This window comes from Diospyros lotus, chromosome 15, assembly GCF_014633365.1.
Source record: "Diospyros lotus cultivar Yz01 chromosome 15, ASM1463336v1, whole genome shotgun sequence".
Taxonomy (NCBI): Eukaryota; Viridiplantae; Streptophyta; class Magnoliopsida; order Ericales; family Ebenaceae; genus Diospyros; species Diospyros lotus.
This window is the reverse complement of record NC_068352.1, coordinates 25,073,347-25,093,523: the sequence shown is the minus strand read 5'-3', so window position 1 is coordinate 25,093,523 and position 20,177 is coordinate 25,073,347. Positions and strand designations below refer to the sequence as shown.

The window sequence follows — 20,177 nt, the reverse complement described above, 5'->3', positions numbered from 1 at the left end:
TTCCAAAAAATCTTCGTATCAACTTGTATGTATCCCCAATGAGGAACATGAACAATAATCTGGTAATTTGTGAAATAAAAAAAAATATAGATTAGTACATTTGTTGGAAATATACATATCAAAATATACTTTGAGATTGAAATTACCTTATTACATCCCCATCGAAGCAAGACAGTTGTATTTCTCCTTTTAAGCTCCATATATTTTTCCATCCAATCCTACAGAAGTCCATATTTCAAATTATTATCAAATTTAAATTTTAAAAAAAGTTATATAATCAATAGAAATAAATCTACATGGTTACCTTCTGAACACTACAACAACACTTCAGGATAAACAATATTTGTAGTAGAATCCAAACAATCTTTAGGGAGCAGAATACTTATACGATCAAATGATGTACATCTGGACAATGCCACATATAATTGCCCATGGCTAAACACTGGTATGCGCAAATCAACCCCAACAAATTTCACAGATTGTCCTTGAGATTTATTAATGGTCAAGGCATATGCCAATCGGATTGGAAATTGACGTCTTGTCATTTGGAAAGGCATTTCTGAAGAAGATGGTGCCAAAGATATCCTTGGTATGAATGCCAAATTGTCAAACTTTTCTCCAGTTAAAATTTGAGCTTCAATTATGCGAGTGTCGCACCTAGTAACCATCAATCTTGTACCATTACATAGTCCATCTTTCGGTGCAATGTTTCTCAACAATATTATAGGACAACCCACCTTCAACTCTAACTTAAAAGTTGGCAACCCAGGAGGATCCAATGAATTTAAATATTCATTAGGATATCTATTTGTAATAGTAGGATCGACTTCATTATCTCCAGACATTTTATCTGCTGCAAGATAAGTATGTAATCTCCCTGGAAAGATATTCAATGCAGTAGTATTGATGTCACTGACATCATCGTTACGCGCAGACAGAATTGTGCGTTCAGTTAAAAATGTTGGGGTTGACGTCTCTATTATGTTCAATCGTGGGTAAACTGTAGAGATTAATTCATTCAAATCTTGACATTTGTGTATTGTTGATGGAAGGTTAACGATTTCTTGAGGAATGGTCCCAATCTAAAAAAAGTGAAATCAATAAAAAAATAAGAATGAAAACACAATTTATTAATTTAAAATAATCTTCTATATAATATGGCACAAATGTTATAGTAGTGTTACCTCCATCAAGAAATTTGCAAAATTAGCATTTTCACGGTCTTCATGATTCAAGCGCATATTCAAATCCAAAGTTAAGATATGTATATGCTTCCATAGAACAGAGTGTCTTAATGATGCATTCACAATTTGCTCACGAACTCCTTTGGGTATAACTGGTAAGATTTGTCGAAAGTCTCCACCAAGAACAACAGTAATACCCCCAAATGGCTTGTCACTATCACAAATATCCCTCAATGTACGATCAACCGCCTCAACACAATATCTATGTTGCATCGGAACTTCATCCCAAATTATGAGTTTTGTTTCTCTAAATAACTCAGCTTGTAATGATTGTTTACTAAGCCCACAATTTGAATTTTCCAACACATCTAATGGGATGGAAAATGTTGAATGTGCAGTGCGACCTCTGACCAGTAACAATGATGCAATTCCAGATGAAGCCACAGTAATAACGATATGCCCAAGGTTGCGACATTTTAATGCTATCGTATTGTACAAAAATGTTTTCCCTGTTCCAGCACCCCCATTCAGAAAGAAAACAACTCCTTTATTTTGAAAAACTGAAGAAGTGATTGTGTTATAAGCATTCCGCTGTCCATTGTTGAGACAATCAATGGAAATTTGTGGATCTGTCTGTTGTGCCTCACTCTGCAATTGTCGATGTTCGAATATCAATCGATTACCAACTACTGCACTCCAATTTGCGGTAGGTTGTGGCATGGGTGGGAAGTCAATTAAACTTTTGCCTGATTCATGAAGCATTTGATTCAAAAGATGGAGACCATAATCTTTAATTTGAGCCTCAGTTGGGTTAGAAATGGCAAACAATGTACGAATCTTATGTGCAAGATCATCACATATATGCGTTGAGAATTGATTCCATAATGCACATGGATTTAGTGGAGAGCACTGGGTAAGAATAATACTAAACAATCTCCTCAATTGATATCCAGTTTTCATAACTACAGCCTCTTTCAAGCATTGTATCCATTCTTCATCATCTTCTAAAAGCCCCCTTGCAACACATGCTAATTTAAATGTATCATGCACAACATTATCGACCGTGCGTAAAGACTGAAACGACTTTGGTCCTTTAACAACGGTTAGTAAAAAACGTAGATAAAATCTTTCACCACAATTAGGGCTAGCAAAATACATTCTACCAATTGCATATCCTCTTTCTCTTGATTTCCATCTCTTTTCAGACTTGAGCCAAACATAATGTTGTGGAAATTCTTGATAAGTGAATGGACATTCATCTTCACTGCCAGCACAATATGCAAAGAAGCCAGTAAGAGTTGACATTTGTTGACCAACTCTAGATTGAATCGTTTCTAATGATTCTTCTGGGTTAAAAACAACGCGATGCATTCCAGGTAAATGCAGTGCCAATCGTACAACTGTTGGCATCTCTGCATGCAAAGGATGACCAAATATTCGCCAAGCAGCTTCTGGAGGGCCAATATACCTTGCATCGAGATATTGTTGAATCTCATTTATCATTCCCAACACCATCGTTGTATGATCATAACCCTTATAAATGTACTTATGTATATACTTGACACATCTCATTCCAGCACAAACTTCCACATTTATATGACAATTGAAAAGTTTAGAAAGATATGCATTATATGGTACGACATCCCTGTTATCAACTTCTTGCCCCCTCACAGTATGTACTTGACCATTATTGCGACGACGATAGATAGGGTATCCATCTTGATCCATAGTTGTTGTTTCTGTAAAAACTCGAGGGTATCTCTTAGTGCATCTACCATTTTCCATACATGGTGCTTGCGGATTTCGAGCACCACACGGTCCATGTACCATACAACATTTGATAGTTTCAAAAAGCATAGCATCATCTTTTGGGTCTGAAAATTCTGCAGAGACTAATTTATCTACTTGAGCACATGTCCGAATTTTGTCTGGGCCTTTAAGAAATAAAAGTGCATGCATATGAGGGAGGCCTCGTTTTTGAAATTCAATTGTAAAAACATGTGCAACTTTATTTCCAAACACTTTATTTGTTTCTATCACCTTCATCAAACATTTTCTCTTCAACTCAAAAACACGGGCAATTAAATCAGGACGATCAATAGGTTTTTGATGTGGTAATAATGCTGAAGTAATTTCTGGCCAATTGGGATTTGCAGTCATGGTCAGGAAAATATCTGGGTGTTGGTTGTATCGCGTGATAGCCATTGAATCTTGAAAAATTTCAAACATATGTCTAGGACTACCAGTAAACGAAGATGGCAAAACAAACCTTTGACCAATTTGACCAGGTCGCACATAATCTGGATCCATATCCGACAACTCTTGGTAAAGCTCAGCCCGAAGTTTCCCTTGATTAAGCTTGTAGTATGTCAATCGATTTTGCTCAGTTGCAGCCCAAGCATCTACCAAAAACTCTTGAAATAGTTTCCCACCTCTCAAAATTGTTGAATACTCTGTGGATCGTTCAAACAAACGATAACTATAAAAATCCATTTGAGTAAGTCGATCAGTTGAAGGTCGATCATACTGAACATTCCACAATTTCAGCTCAGGTTCCCATCCAAGCTCACCATATGGAAATAATAAAACATAATGTAATGGCAAATATGCTGGGTGACATTCATTAATTTGCATTAACTCATTATTTCCTCGAAAATGTAAGATAATATCTCTCATTCCACTTGCCTCTGTTCCATCACCTGGTATTACAATCGCAATCTCATCTGCAGTTGGTAGGTTATACCGACGTCGATCAGTTCTTGAATTGTAATGAAGATGAGCTGGTATATTGTGTCCTGCCGAGTCTAATTGATGTAAAATGACATGAGCCTGGCGAAATTTATCTACAAATGCATTGACTTGCAACAAATTATCCTGAATAGTTTTGAGAACATCCCTTCTCAAGATAGGATTTCTACGATTACGAATTTCTAAAGCTGAATCAGGGTCATAGATATATAGTTGAGCATAACTCGCATCCTGCCCTGGTTGTGGTTGTAGCGATCCTGTTCGATGTCGCAATTCCCCATGAATTGTGAATGATGTAGGGCCCTTTCCACTGAGTACTCTAGGATCTAATGTAGCACCAAGACTCGTAAAAGCATTGGCTGCGTTGTACACTCGAGTATAACTTCGAAATGATTTTGATTGATCATTATTCCCATCATACAACGCCTGAAGTGGTGGAGGGGGTGTAATAAGTAAAGGTAGCCTAACCTTTCCTTCTAAACAGCAAGTTCCGAATAAGGGGCGCTTCATAGATGATTTTGTCAATTTTTCATCCATCCAATGTAAGGCTGAACAATAAGGACATAATACATCCATCTTGCCAAGATAATGACGGTAAGAATCTTTGTGTACTCGGACGTCAATTGATGTACTCATAGGCATATCTTCTAATTCATCATCCGTACATAAATCTTCTTGAAGAAATTGATTTATAGGAGTAGACCTATGAATATTTGTGTATAAATAAAAATTTGTAAAACAAAACGGTATGAGTAAAGTATGTATTTCAAGATTATACACAATAGTTTACCGATTTCTTTGCGGAGCCAAAGATGTGATTGGTATAGAAAACGAATGTGTAGAATGATGGGTAACCATTATTCGTTTTTGTGCCGAATAAGAATCTTCAGTTATTGTTTCCCACTCCAGGCGAGTGCGATCGCGACGAATTGGTGTTAAAGAAGATTGTCTTGGGTTAATACATTCATTTGATTTTTCTCGTTCTCGTCGCAAGCGTTGTCCCAATTGATATGCAGAACATGACTTTTGAATTTTTTCACGTTCTCGTCGTGCACGCTGGGCCAATGCAGCTTTTGATAACACATTATCATTGTGTGCCTATAATGAGAATATTTTAGGAGTATGCACTTGTTAGTTTAAAGACACTACCCATCTCTTTAGCGTGTGATATTTTCTAATTTCCTTTTCACTCTTCTTATTCTTTCCTTCAAAACTTCTTATACGGAAAATAAAAAATTAAAAAAACTATATTATGTAGTTTCCTATTTTTGTTTTATGTTTTTCTCTTATATATTTTCTTCTCTTATTCGTTTTCTTCTCTTTTTAATAGACAAACATATTAAAAATTCAGATTAATGTTTACTTTAACATGTTTTAGAAAAATATTTCACATTCAATAAAAATAATTTTGAATAAATATTTGAAAAAAAAAACTTTTTAAAAATATACATAAAAAAGAGTATATGACACTATGTAATTCCTAAAAAAATCTATATGATAATATTCGAAAAAGAAACTTTTAAAACTTGTTGAGAAACCATACCACATGATGTACTTTTTTCTTTCCTTTGCTAGAAAAGATAGCCTTTTCTTTTTCCTTTGCCTTTGCCTATAATAAAAAATAAGTAGAATATATTTATAAATTATTTTTAAAATGGTAAGAAAATGTATATCCTTACCTCACGAATGCGAATAGTATTAAGGTCACGCTCATCGCGAATAACAACATTAACGTTTCTTTCTTGAAGAAATTGAACCTATACATACAAACATGTTAAAGTGATAAATAAAACTTTATACACATAAATAAAAAAATTAGTAAAGGGAATTGATATTACGGTTCGGTGTAAGTCTCCATCCGCCTATAAAGTATGAGGAAAAAAACATTCTATTAGAAGAAAATTAGATATGATAAGTTTTTTTTTAAAAAAAAAAAAAAATAGGCCTTACATTATAAGAGAGGTACTTAAAATTATATGAAAAAAAAAAAAAACTTACTTGACCAAAAATAGTGATATTGTCCATAACTGTTGTACTTCAACCTAAAAATGTTTAATTGGCAATGTCATGTTATTTCCAAATCAGTTGCTACCAAATCAAATAATAAAATTTAATATTTTATTTAAATAAATAACTGTAATGGATGGAAAATACTTAACAGGTTATAGTCAAGATGTATTTTAACAATCACATTAAAATAATAAAATTAAAATTGGAGCACAACAATTGTCCAAATTTGAACTCTTATCTTTCCTAGCTGACTACAGTTTTATATAAATGAAATTAAAACCAAAATCAAAGCCTGATATGAATAATTATCACATGGAAAGTTCAAACATAAATTTAGGCAAAAAAATAAATTTCAACAGATAATAATGTCATTTTATAAATAATAATGAATAATTATTTTATACACATATTTATATATATCTATATATACACGAACACACATAGCTGTCATGGCAACCGTCGCCCGTTGCTTACCGCCATGGCTGCGGCCATCAATGGAGGGATCCCTGATTCGAGGTCGAAGAATCTTCTGTTCCTGACAGTGAGTGATCGAAAACCCTTCCCATGGGTCAAGAACTCTTGGTTGGGGAACACGTTTTTTTTATGTTATTTTAACCAATTTCATAATTAGTTATTCTTTTTATGTTATCCTTTTTGAGTAACCAATTTCAATTTACACCATTGGTTTTTTTACATTGTTAGTTTTTTTATTTAAAAAAATTTAAATGTTATAGTCCATAATTATTTTTAAAAAAAATTGATATTTAGAATACTTAATTGATATTTAAAATTAAATATTAATTTTTTAAAAAAATAAATTTTTAAAAAATTGCCACGCATGGAGCATCTTTTGCCGCCCATACAGATATATACACATACCCATACACATATATGTGCTACATAAATATATATGTGAAACTTTATTTAAGAGAATACCATTTGACAGAAAACATTAAACATTAGACAAAGAGAGAGAAGCAAACATTAGATTCCATTTGGAATGAGCAAATATTAAATTCCAAATATTAAACATTGGATTCCAAACGTAACTCGAATGAGAAGCAAACATTATATTGCTTTTGTGCATACATAAACATTAAACATTAAACAAAGAACAACAAACATTATATAGTCAAACGTAACTCAAATGAGCAAACATTAGATTCCTAAGAATATCAAACATTAGATTGCTTCTGTGCATACATATAAAATTTAATTCCAAAGAACAATGAACATATATGTATGTAAACAACGAACACCATCGTTTTTGGCGTACATTACATACATACATACACAGAAGGGGCGACGGGGACGGCGAGGCAAGCTGTGCTGTGGCCGGGTGGAGGCGACGATTGGTGTGAGCAGCTGCAAGGGCGACAGCGGTGGCTGGGTGGGAGCGATGGCGGTTCGAGCGGCCGTAGGGGTAGGGGAGATAGAGAAAGAAAGAGAATGAGAGGGGAAGGGATAGAGGCAGAGCAGCCAGCAGGGGTTTGGCGCTTTGAGAGAGAAAGAGAGAGAGAGAAAGGGAGGGGCCGGGACAGAAGAGAAAGAGTGTGTGCGTGTGAGGATGGGATGGTTTTGGGGGGGGGGGAAACATAGCTTGATCTTAACCATTGATGAAAAATCAAAACCCATCTCAACCATTGAAAAAATGTCCCCCTCACATTTGTGTTATACAATTCAAAAATCTTTTGTCGGCTGTCATGGTTGTGACCATCAATTGAGGGAACCCCGATTTGGGGTCGAAAAAACTTGGGTTCACGACTGTGAGTGGTCGAGAACCTTTGTGTTCCCCGACCCCTATGGGTTAAGAATTCTTGGTCGGAGAACACGTTTTTTTTTATGTTATTTTAATTAAAAAAGATTTTATTATAATAAAATAAAAAGGTAGAATTAATAAAATTAAAAAAAATCTTGAATTAAACGTTTTTTTCTATTGGGCGCATGAGCCTCCTAACCCAAGAAATTGTTATTCCTACAAAAATATAATTATTTAATTACACCTTAAATTCTTATGTCATAATTACATAAAGAGTAAAGTGTTATCAATAAATTATTTAGTGGTATGGTAACACACCCATAGTTGGCATGAAAAACGTTTAAATTCAAAAATAAAGTATAATAAACATACATTGATTAGTAATATATTTAATATTTTTTAATCATTAAGCAACTTAGCACCTACCCAATAGCAAATACCTATTAATTTCTTTTTAAAGAAAAGAGGCAGTGTCATAGAATTAATGATAAATTTAAATTTTTAAAAAGTTATTAGCATTAATGTTATCAAAAACATATATTGAAATTTTCGCCCATTATCATTTTTTTTTTCTCCCAAATTGGGAGTGATAAAACATAAAAGATATAGAGAAAGAATAGAGAAGAACCCTATTTCATTCATTTTCATTTGTTCCGCCAAATGATGAGATCCAAATAGCAGAGTTTGAAAGGATTGAATTCCACATCAATATATAACATATATGTTGAAGAGATTTAGGAAATTAGGACATATTAGTTAGTCTAAGAAATCTAAAAGACAACTACAATCGATATTTTTATATTTTAAAAAGACATAGCATTTATTTTTAAAACATTTAAAAATTCTCAAAAGTAATGTTTTATAAAAAAACAAAAATTATTTCGTGAAACTAAATAAACACTTAGGTGGCATTACGTACAAAAAAAATTTTTGGTATTATAATATATAATATATAATTTTTATTATATATAAACACAACAATGTTACTTTTTTAAGATTTTAATTCATATTCTTTCATGCACGCCAAACACAAGAATATTAATAATAATGAATAATGAATAATAATGAATAATTATAAATAATAATGAATAATCAATAATAATGAATAAATTTTTAAATGACAATTTAGTCACGTCTACTGTTGAAAATAATCTATAAATTGTTTTAATATAAATTTTAATATAAATTTCAGTCTTAATATAAATTGTTTAAAAATAATTTAGTCACGTCTACTGTTGGTGTCTTTTTTTATTTAAAAAATTTCAATTATGGACTATTGAAAGCAAAGGCTAGGTTTAAATAGAAATAATAATTAAAGTATTTTTAATCCCCTCACTCAAGCTTAAAGTATAATTTTATTTACTTGTGATTTCTCTTCTTTCTGTTTTTTTATTTAATTAATTTGGTGCAATCAATCAATGGTTATGTCGTGTGAGTTAAAATCTGTTAATTAAAGTATTTTTTAATAAATCTGTTAATGATTGATTAATTTTTGCACACCATTTTATATACAAACACACACAGTAACTATAATTAATTAATTAGAAATATCATTAAATGTTCTCATAATTAATTAATTAAACACACACAGTAATTATATACAAATGGCTAACTTCCGTGAGAAACTTCCAAGACACAGTGAGTGCCTCCTGCCAGCCCTCAGCATATATACAAATACACACAGTAATTATATACACACAGTAATTACATACAAACACAGACATTGGATATGCTCACAAACACAAACATAAACACAGTGATATACAAACACAGTGATATACACACAGTCGCGTATATACACAGAAACTAAAGAAATATATATGCACAATGACTATATACATACAAACACACAATGACTATACATACAATCACAAACACAAACATAAACACAGTGATATACAAACACAGTGATATACACACAGTTGCGTATATACACAAAAACTAAAGAAATATATATGCACAGTGACTATATACATACAAACACACAGCGATGGTCCATGGAGCTTCAGCAGTCACGGACAAACACACACAGTCGCGATGGAGAGAGAGATAAGGAATGATATATATGAGATGGAGATACACATATATATACCTTTGAGCTAGGTTGGCAGGGCGTAACGGCAGTGGGCGGCAAAGGCGACGATGCAGGGCCTTTGAGAGAGAAAGAGAGAGAAGGGGAGAGGCTGACAGAAAATGGGTTTGACAGAGAGGGAGTGGCAAAGAAGAATGAGATGTGATGCGTTTGGGGGGGAAAAGCCACTAATCTCAGCCATCAAATCTTTAGAAAATCTATCTCAACCATCCAAAAATATCCCCCTCACATTTGTCTCTCAATTTCAAAAACCATCCTCCCTTATTATATAGATATATATTCATTGGTTGTGAATGAGAATTGGTGGGAAAAAATTAATTACATTCTCGCTTTCACAGCACCTATTTATAACATGATTAGAGTTTGTGATACAAACCAATCATGTCTTCATTTAGTTTATGAGATATGAGATTCTATAATTTTCAATATAAAAAAAGTTATTTATGATCATGAAGGAAAGCAATCAAGTGAATTTTTATCATTTTATCATGTCATTCATTGTATTCTTCTTGATCGTTGGACAAAACATAGCACTCCATTACATTGCTTAGCTCATTCATTGAACCCGAGATAATTTTCAAATTTAATCTCCATTTCTTACTAATTCAATACTTTATGTATTATTTATTTTTTTAATTTATTTTTGTTGATTTTGTCTTTTGAAGGTATTATAATTATAAATGGCTTGAAGAAAAAGAAGGTAGAATGGCTTCACATATGAATGCAGAAGTCTCTACATAAAGAATGAAGTGTTTTAGGAGACTTTTTCCTAATTCAAATGAGCATGCTATTATTGATGATGAGTTTGCTAATTTTTCTCTTGAAAGTAGGCCATTTGGAGATCTAGATTCTATCAGAACAAGTATGACAGGGAACCTAGAAAGTGGTGGGCATGTTATGGTTCACATGCTCATTTGCTTCAAAAGTTAGCTTTTAAAGTGTTTGGTCAACCTACTTCTTCCTTTTGTTGTGAAAGGAATTGGAGTACTTATTTCTTTCTTCATTCATTTAGAAGGAATCAATTATCTCCAAAACGTGCAGAGGATTTAGTCTTTATTCATAACAATCTTCGTCTTTTATCAAGGAACACCTCCCAATATTATGACAAAAAGACAAAGATGTGGGATGTTGGTGGAGATGAATTTAGGAGTATGAAAGATGTGGGTGTTCTCGAGTTTGCTAATCTCTCCCTAGATGAACTAGAGTTGGAGTCTGTATTTTTTAATGAAGATGTTAATAGAGACAAGGAATGATGAACTGAATGAACTTTTTTAAATTATATTAGGTTTGATTTTGTTATTTAAATTTACTATTTATTTTTAAGTTCTAAGTTGTGTAAGAATAATAGAACTTTAAAAATATTGTTGATGATTGTTTGAATACATTGTGAAATTTATGTTTATATTTGTTTAAATATATTATTGAAATTAGGTTTATTGTTTATGTTTATTTATATTATATTTGAATTATTTAGTATAATTTTTATATTAAAAATTATATTTACAAAAAATCCTCTATATTTTTTAAATTTACAGTTTACCCCGCATTTTCGTTTCTTACCTTTTTTAAAAAATACCGTTTCAGCGTTTTCGTCTCGTTTCGAAAACATATCGGAAACGTATCATTTTTCGTTTCCGTGCTACTTAGATTTCCACTCCTTTCACTTAATAAACAGTGCAGGGCTTAAATAATTATTCTTCAAAATATAATAAATTCTTTTTAAATTCGTGTGCATTTAGGGGATTTGACAATAAAAGGAGAACAAGAAAACAGTGCATGAATCAAGCAAAACGACTGTAGATGCAATAGGAGAAATGAATAGAAAGGAAGAATAAACGATTTCATAACTCACAACAGCAAAAGATTATTTTGAAATTACTATTGATTTCCAGCGTTATATACGTTCCTTTTACTTCTTGCAGAAAGAAAACGAAAAAGCTACAACACACTATGTAAAGAATGAAGATGGGTGGACTGTAATCGCTATATAACTCATGAGAGGTTTTGTGTTTGATCCTTAATTATTGGGTTTCGTGTTTAACCTCCTTTCTCTCTCCATATGTGGAGCCGAGGGAAGGGATTTCATGAAGAATAATCGACATTAATAAGATCAATTATAGGGACACCAGTAGCTCAAGAACACACTCCTCCGATCGCTTTGCCTTCTCAGATTCTGTGGCTTTTACCATCGACCTCGTCGCCGGAGAAGACATCTTCCTGCTGGCCCAAGACAAGGACCTGATCTTTGTCTTAGCGTGGTGGTGGACCAATCGTATGGTGTAGTTCCACCTACAAAACCCCTGATCTTTTAGCGCCTCCACCACTCCCACGGTGGCCGCCACCTAGGGCCGGCCCAAGGCATATGCCACTAAGGCCTATGCCTAGGGCCCCCCAAAAATTTGGGGCCCCCAAGACCCTTCTAAAAAAATTTGGGCCCCCTCAAAAAAACAAAGCACCCTCAAAAAAATTTGGAACCCCCCCCCCCCCCCAACAACAGAGAACAAAGCACCCCCAAAAAATACCCCCAAAGAAAAATAAGCAGAGAACAAAGTACTCTAAAAAAAAATCCCCCTTACCTCCCCCCCCCCCTCAAAAAAAAAAAAAAAAAAAATTGAGGGCCCCAAAAAATACACCACACCAGCCTCTCCAAAAAAAAATTTATTATTCCCTGGGCCCCACCGGGCCTTGGGCCGGCCCTGCCGCCACCATCCAAGCTCTGCTCGCTGCACCCATCGATCTCCTTAATTAATATCTCTTCTTCAAAACTTGTAAATTTCTCCTCAAGTTCCAGGCACAAATTCGCGAAAAAGAAATGGTTTTCAAGTGTTCAATTTGCGGTTTCGAATCTTGGTGAAACTATGCAACATATATACATACATATATACAAGTGTGTGTAGATAAGAACGGCAGAGAAAGAGACGGTAATGGAGATAAGTACGAGGGGGCCAAAACAAGGGGTTTGGTGGCATTTCACCGGCCGTTTGGGAATTGGGAGTGCTCTGCAAAGCCAATGGTTTTACGATGGGCTGCTGGGATTTGGGGATTTTGAAATGACTGTTTTGCCCATCCAGTTACGAATAATAAAATCAACAAATTCTACTGCCGACGCTTGTTTTGCTGTGTGCCTGTGTCGTTGAACAGAAGGTAAAAGCGGCGCTACAAGTGTCTAAGACGAACATACCATCAATATTTACAAAATACACTTTTTAATTTGAAGTTTAGATTAAAAGCTGTGTTGTTAGTCAATTATTTTAATTGGGTCGGCCTTTTAGGCCTAACGAGCCGAGCCCACTATTTCTTTAGGAGGGCTGGGCAATCTGACATACTAAATGGACCCAACACTATGAAAAGTGACGCGAGAAGCCCAACTTGTTTAACATTTGTAGAGCAAATTATGTTAAAAAGAGAAGAACTGGTGACCGCAGTGCAGCTACTTGATGTTGTTTGTGGGTATCCTTAAATCTGATTTGTTTGAATATATTTGAAAAAAAAAAACAGGGGAATCCCTATTTCGCCATCAGTTCTCAAAATTTGTTGCCACCCCTAAATCGCCAAGAAAAATAAATTCTCTCTCTCTTTCAGCTCTTCCTTTCTAGAAACATCACAAGGAGAAATAAATTTTATAACCGAGTTAGCCATGGTGTTTGCAATAATTAAATTGGGCAAATGAATTGGGATTAGATGTGTTGGTTGATTTGTTGGCCACCGTAGACAGACGACATACTATAATACTCTATACTGCAGGAGCTGTGTTCTGAGTTTGGTTCTGATCACTAGAGCGTGCGTGCGTGCGAAATGCCGGACCGAAGCCATGAGAAACTGCGCACCAATAATAAAGCAGCAACCAGTTTTGCACTGAAGAAGTTACGATTAGGATTACGACTACGATTATTCATAACCATTTTAAAGAAAACCGTATCCAAAAATTGATTTCTCTTCCATATATATATAAAGGCTTCCACTGTACAATTACGATCTAAAGTCTCCAAAGCAGAGTAGAGAGAGAGGGAGATTATGATTTAGGGTTTGATTTAATTATAGGGACCCCAGCAGGTCAAGTACATGAGCTTCCTCACAGACTCCTCCTCGGATTGCTTGTTGGCCTTCTCCCCCCTCACTGATCTGCTGTTCGACGACGCCGGAGAAGAGGAAGAAGAGAGGCTGCTGGCCGGGGAGAAGGACCTGGCAAGTTTGGCCTTGGCGTGGTGGTGCATCGACCGTATGGTGTAGTTCCACCTACAGAATCCCTGATCCTTCAGCGCCTCCACTGCCCCGACGCTCGCCGCCACGATCCACGCTTTGCTTGTCGAACTCATCTTTCTTCGTTTGTCAGAGGAAGTATTTGGTGAGGATTTCTTTATGCCGATGATTTGGCGATGAATCTCGCAGTGGAGTTGTCGTCGGTATATATACATAACACGGGGAAGGGAAGGGAAGGGAAGGGAAGATAAGACGTTGGATCCATCATCCAATACCGGAGGCGGTAGTGGTTTGGTGGAGTTAAATGACTCTTTCGCCCTTCCGTTGCCAGTGTATTTTTTGCCGTCTTGCTCGGATGGACTGTTTAGCCCTTCAAAATCAAGGGTAAATGGGGGGTTTCGGCCTTTTTGCATTTTTCGCCGGGTGACTCGTGCCCTTAAATGATTGTTCTGTCTTCAAGGTTTTTGTCGTTTTGTTTCAAATGACTACTTTAGCCTTAAATAGGCATTCTGCACTGCAGTAGTAGTACTAACACTAAATATGTGGAGGACAGAATGGTAGTTTTAGTTGGTTGCCTTCATTCATTTGATGGTTATGCGACTGGTTGGGCACATGGTTTTGCGTGAAAACAATTGTCAGCCCCCGGTGTGTGGGATGAAACGGGGTTCCCTTTTGCTTTTTTTTTTTTTCCCTTAATCATAATACTTGTACTCTTTACGCAACCGAAAAGATTATACAGACATTTAAACTACTCTCCCCCCCCCCCCCCCCCCCCCTCTTTTTTTCATGATCATGATGGTCTTCAACAATTGCCCATCATTGGCATTTTGTTGTCACTCTCACTTCATCACCTCATGCTGTCATGTCACACCTCACGCATCAACTGCCACTAAAAAAATACAATAACAATTAAGCATATTTTTTTTTTTTTTTTTTTTAATGATCGTCTCCAACAATTGTCTATCAATGTCATTTTATCGTCACTTTCATTTCATCACCTCATGTTGCCACGCCTCACGCATCAACCATCACTAAAAATACAATAGTAATTAAGCACGAGAGACGATGCATGGCGACAACGAGCGATTGCTAGAGGTAGTCATAAAAAAAGAGACAGGATAAAGAAGACGCCCTAAAGTCGCTAGATAGAAGGAAAAAAAAGAAGAAGAATAGAGAAAGAGCTTATGCAATTTTACAAATTAAGCGAATATATTTTTATCATTTGAACAACTTTGTATAGCGTAAGGAGTAAAAGTGACATTTTTCTTTTTCTCTTCTTTTGTTGGGTTAATGCTTTTATTTTGCTTCTTTTTATGGCTTTACTATTCATATACTCTTCTTTCTTTCCTTCCAAGGTGTTTGGCCTGTAAAAGTATTTAGTTTTTTTTGTGTGTAATTTTTGTGTTTTATTGAGACAGTGTTTACCAAGTAAAATATGAGTTAGAAAAAGTATGATATAAAAAATATTTTAAATAAAAATATTTTTATTATATTTATTAAATTGATCTGACAACTTTTGAAAAAAAAATTCATATGACTCTTTATATTAACTATTTTATATCTATATTCGAAAAATATTTTAATCTTATCTTACTCATTTTAACAAATGTTAACTGAAAATAAAATAGTGATAGAAGTAAGATCAAATCATCACATTATTTTTAACAATTATACTAAGACGATTGCTAATTTTTTTTTTCTTATAAATTATAGTGAGCATCCTAAAATTTTGTATAAATATAAAAGTAAATGAGTGTTAAATAAGTTATTGTAATTTAGTTTAGAATCTAAACTAGTTATTATACTTTAATGATAGTAAATAAGCCAATGTAGTTTTAAATTTAGGACTAAATTGACACAATTTTAGAAAAATACTAAACTACAACTATATGCAATTCTTCTAATCTAAATTTGAGGGGTCGCGTTAAACGTTTACAACTGTGTTGGATTTTTTTATTGGAGATAGGTTGATGTGTTAACGCGGGGCGGAGCTAGCGTAGGTGTAACATCTCAAAAATTGAGAAATAAATAATAATTATTAATTTTGGTGTTTGAAGTCATTATGGAATACTCGAGGAATTAAGGAAAAATAAATGTTTATGTTATTTTGAGAAAATAGGAAATTAAGGGTAACTAATTAAATTATTTGGTAGTGGTTAAAAGGAAATATGAATTTATTTGAGTATTTGGAGATTTAAGAAAATGTTTATTTATGTTATTTTTAAAAAATAATTATTTAATTGGGGAGTATTTAGGAAAAGATTAAAATAAAGTAATTGGGAGAATTTCTGGAATGTTTGGGGTACAAGTGTAATAAGTGGAAATGGAAATTAGGATGTATGTGGAGGTTTTTGGAAGTTGTGGGTTTAAGTGTAAATTTTTGAAAGTGGCTGAGAGTTTCCTTAAATTTAATTTATTGTGTTACATATGTGAAGGTGGTGGCTGGCCGAGTGGCATGCGGGCGCGAGAAAGGCAAGCACAGACGTGGGTTCGAGCCTTGGGGGAGGCCTGCGTGCGCTGGGGAAGGAATTAATTGTTTTGGGCAACAAGGGGGGCCAAAACAGCGCCGTTTTGGGGCGCCAGTGCTGGCCCATTTACGTGGCGTGCTGGTGCACCCATGCGGCTGCTCTCCCACGCCTCTGTTTTGCACGAATTTTTAAGCCAATTTGGCCATGTATTTTGGCCGATTTTTCTCATGGGGATTAGCTTGCTGTTTAAGGCTTCAATTGAAGTTAAAAGGAAGCCAAAACAGAGAGCATTTGGGAGAGAAAGCAGACACAAGGCAGCGAGAAAAAGGGAGGAAATGGAGAAAAAAATTAGGAAAATTAATTTTTCTTCGTGTAATTGAAGATTTGAAGGGTGAGGTAGGTTAATTAGCTTGTATTAAACATTTTTTATGGATTAAATCGTATTTTTAGGCTGTATTTTAGTTTATTTTAGTATTAATATTATTTTGCAATGCGTGGGCATTTAAGGCAAAAAATCTGCAAAACAAGGCAAGATCTCTTTACTTTCTAATTTTTAGTGGTCTCGTATACCCATAATAGCTTCGATTTTAGACCGATTTAATCAGATTATTGGGGATTCGCGGGTATAGGCTTTATATTAGTGTTTAGTATAATTAGTAAAAATTGTTAATTTGTGCAGCGGGTGAGCAAAGAGGTGGGAATCTACTATTAAAATGTAAGCTCCTAACCCTCTCCTCATGTGTCTTCATTTCCTGTGATAGTCCTCATTATTTTTCAAATTTTAAACCCTTCCTAACTGTGAATCGGTTCCACGCATTATTAATTATAATCTGCATGGTAACCACCCTATGATTTATATTTTATTAATTGGATTACTGTTAATGGAATGAGCTAAACAGTGATGTTATGGTGTCGTTTATTTCGACCATCACGGAGCCTCGTATCGCTCCGCTTTCTTTGGGAATGATGCTGAACCCGTCAGGACTAAGTTCTTAGAAAGTTAATTATGGGGATATGTTGGGAGTCAATTATGTATATTGAGATAGCTCCTTATGTATGAGAATAAATGAGAATAAGAATGATATAATGGTGTTTATGATTTCATGGAGAAAGTTTGTGAAATGGTAGTTTAAAGTGGCTAAGTTTAGTGTTATTTGTATGTGTGTCTAAGGATATGGGGTACAAAGCCACTGACTGTCGATCATGGGTTGTGGCACTTAATGGCTGGATGTATGGGCGCTAGTCATCGGTTGTTACGATAAGCGCTAGACAGGCAAGAAAAGTTAGTACTGCCAGATTCCCGCCTTGGCTTGTGCATATCATGATGTGTGTGCTGCATAGGGCTTGGGGTTTCATTCACTTGAAAACATGCTTTGTCTGTGATGTGATATGTGAGTATTTGCATAACCCGGTTGGTTTGAGAACCAATTTGGGTACCCTAGGTGTTCAATATGCATTTAGAGCATGCCGCATGTGTGTATTCCTATGTGGGCATAGCATGGCCTAATACTTGGTTTATGAGGGCCTTGTCATCATGTTTATGCTACAGAAGCCATTACATTTCTTATGTGTTGCATTGCATGGTTCTATTGTTATTGTTATTCTGGGCGGGAATACCGTGCCAATTCGGGTGTCGGGAGTACCGACTCGGGGGAGCTTCGGCTCGGCTTAGAGATTAGCTCGGGGAAAGCCTGAGACCACGATCACGAAAGGATATGACAATGTGAGGAATGACAGGAAGAACATATGAGGGTATGATAGGTATCAGGAAAAGTATGAAACGAGTATCAGTGTAATATCCCAAAATTTTGGAAATGATAAAATATATATATATATATATATCAATTTTTGTATTTGAGGATTTAAGGTATTAAGATGATAATAATAATGATAATAATAATATAATTACAAAAATAATAAAAGTGTAAATTAAATTTACTTAAATTAAACTTAGTTAATTAATTAATATGTTATAATTTTGTGTGGTTGTGCGTGTGTGCTTGGAGGTTAAGGAATGACTAGTGGCCATGTTTTTCAAAGTGAAACAGATGAGAGAGGGAATGAGGGCTCGAGAGCGAGCAGAGAGTGAGAGATAGAGTAAGGGAGGAAGATGGAGAGAAGGAGATCGAGATTGAGAAGGAGAAAGAGAGAGAGCTTAGCTGAGAGGGAGAGAGGGAGCGGCGGCCATAGAAGCTGGCCGAGCTTCACTCGGTCATGGCAGCCGAGCACCTAGCAGCAACGGTGATGCGGAGTAGCAGCGGCGGTGTGCGAGGCCATGGGAGGCAGAGCTGGAGGCGGGGCTGGCCGGTGGTGCCCCTGGCCAGAGGCGGCGGTGGCTGGTGGAAGGAGGCCTCGACGGTGTTGGTTCGGCCGCGGGAATAAGAAGAAGAAGAAGAAGAAGAAAGAAGAAAGGAGAAATGAAAGAAAATAAAAAGAAGGAAAAATAAGAGAAAAATAATAGAATTTTGGGATTTTTCGGCATGAGAAGTGATCAGGTATGTGGGTAAAAATTAGTAGAAGCGTGATATGTTTAAATTATAAATTTTACGCAATTAAAATTAATTAATTTAAGTCCCGATTGTGTTATTTGCTAGGAAATGTTTTAATTCGCATCGGGAGCACAAGAGAGGCTGAAAGCAATCGATTTCAGGCAAGTTCCTAACCTCCCCTCGTGTTCTTCAATTCCCATAAAATACCCCGTGATTTCTTGTATTTTATCATCTCCCTTACTTTAATTCGGTACCAAGCCTTATTTGTTGAATTATTATTCATTTTTTTTAATTTAAATTAAATCCGAGGCTTTTAGAATTTTATTCGTTGTGAGCCTATGGGGGTTTGTACCGCCCCCACTCCTTTTGGGAATGATGCTGAACCAGCCTGGGAACTAGGTTCCTAGACGTGCGGGTTTATTTACAATTTTTCTCGAATTTATTTATGGTTCGGTTAGAGCTATCGAGCAATGGGGCAGGGGTCGGTTGTTGGTGACGTTGGGGTAGACTATTGTACCGCCCTGATGTGGACTGTCGGGTGGACACTCCTAGTCATTGACCGTTGACTGGTGCCGGGCACTGTTGACTAGCTCTGCTAGTACGTGATTTACTGCACGATTAAATTCATTATATTACCATTCATGATTTGATATGCACATGGGTACGGGTTACATGTTGGGATATTCATTTATTGAGTATGCTTGGACACGGACATTCTAGCTTGGTTAGGTTATATCCAGCACGGGCATATGCATCGCGTGTGCTTTACTATGTGGGCGGAGCATGGTCTGATGCCTGGATGTATGGGCGCCAGTGTATCACGTTGATACTCACTACGCCATTGCATTTCTATGTGCATTGTATGGCTTCTGGTAGTTATTAGTTCTTGAACAGGAGTACCGTTTTGAGGGAGCTTATGGCTCGGGTGTCGGGAATACCGACATGGACGGGTGACGGGAGTATCAACCTGGGATAGCGTGCGCAGGTTTGTTGGAGATATATGTTGCCTTCCAGGGCAGCGACAGGTTGGTATGGAACTTGGGTGCCGTGTGTCTTGTGTGGGCCCCAATGACCGGTATGTGCTTTTATTATGTTATGCTATTGTGTTGTAGCGTCTCATGACTTGTGTGTACCTGGGGGTTTATTCTAGGGAGAGTTTATTGGATCTATATAGCCTTCAGCCTTTCTTTCTTTATGCTTGCTGAGTCTCTCAACTCACCTTGCTTT

At 35.6% G+C, this 20,177-nt stretch overlaps 2 protein-coding genes across 2 annotated transcripts; both read right to left on the bottom strand.

Annotated features, from left to right (window-relative positions):
• Positions 1 to 314: 314 nt before the first annotated feature.
• Positions 315 to 2,699, bottom strand: LOC127791659 (uncharacterized). Its single transcript, XM_052321635.1, has 2 exons — positions 1,185 to 2,699; positions 315 to 1,082 (listed from the first exon to the last, which is right to left on the bottom strand). Exons 1-2 carry the CDS (start codon positions 2,697 to 2,699, stop codon positions 315 to 317), a joined length of 2,283 nt encoding a protein of 760 aa, XP_052177595.1.
• Positions 2,700 to 13,711: 11,012 nt separating this feature from the next.
• Positions 13,712 to 14,203, bottom strand: LOC127792253 (uncharacterized). The gene has a single exon (XM_052322700.1). The coding sequence runs from the start codon at positions 14,107 to 14,109 to the stop codon at positions 13,825 to 13,827; it is 285 nt and encodes a 94-aa protein (XP_052178660.1). The 5' UTR covers positions 14,110 to 14,203; the 3' UTR covers positions 13,712 to 13,824.
• Positions 14,204 to 20,177: the final 5,974 nt, after the last annotated feature.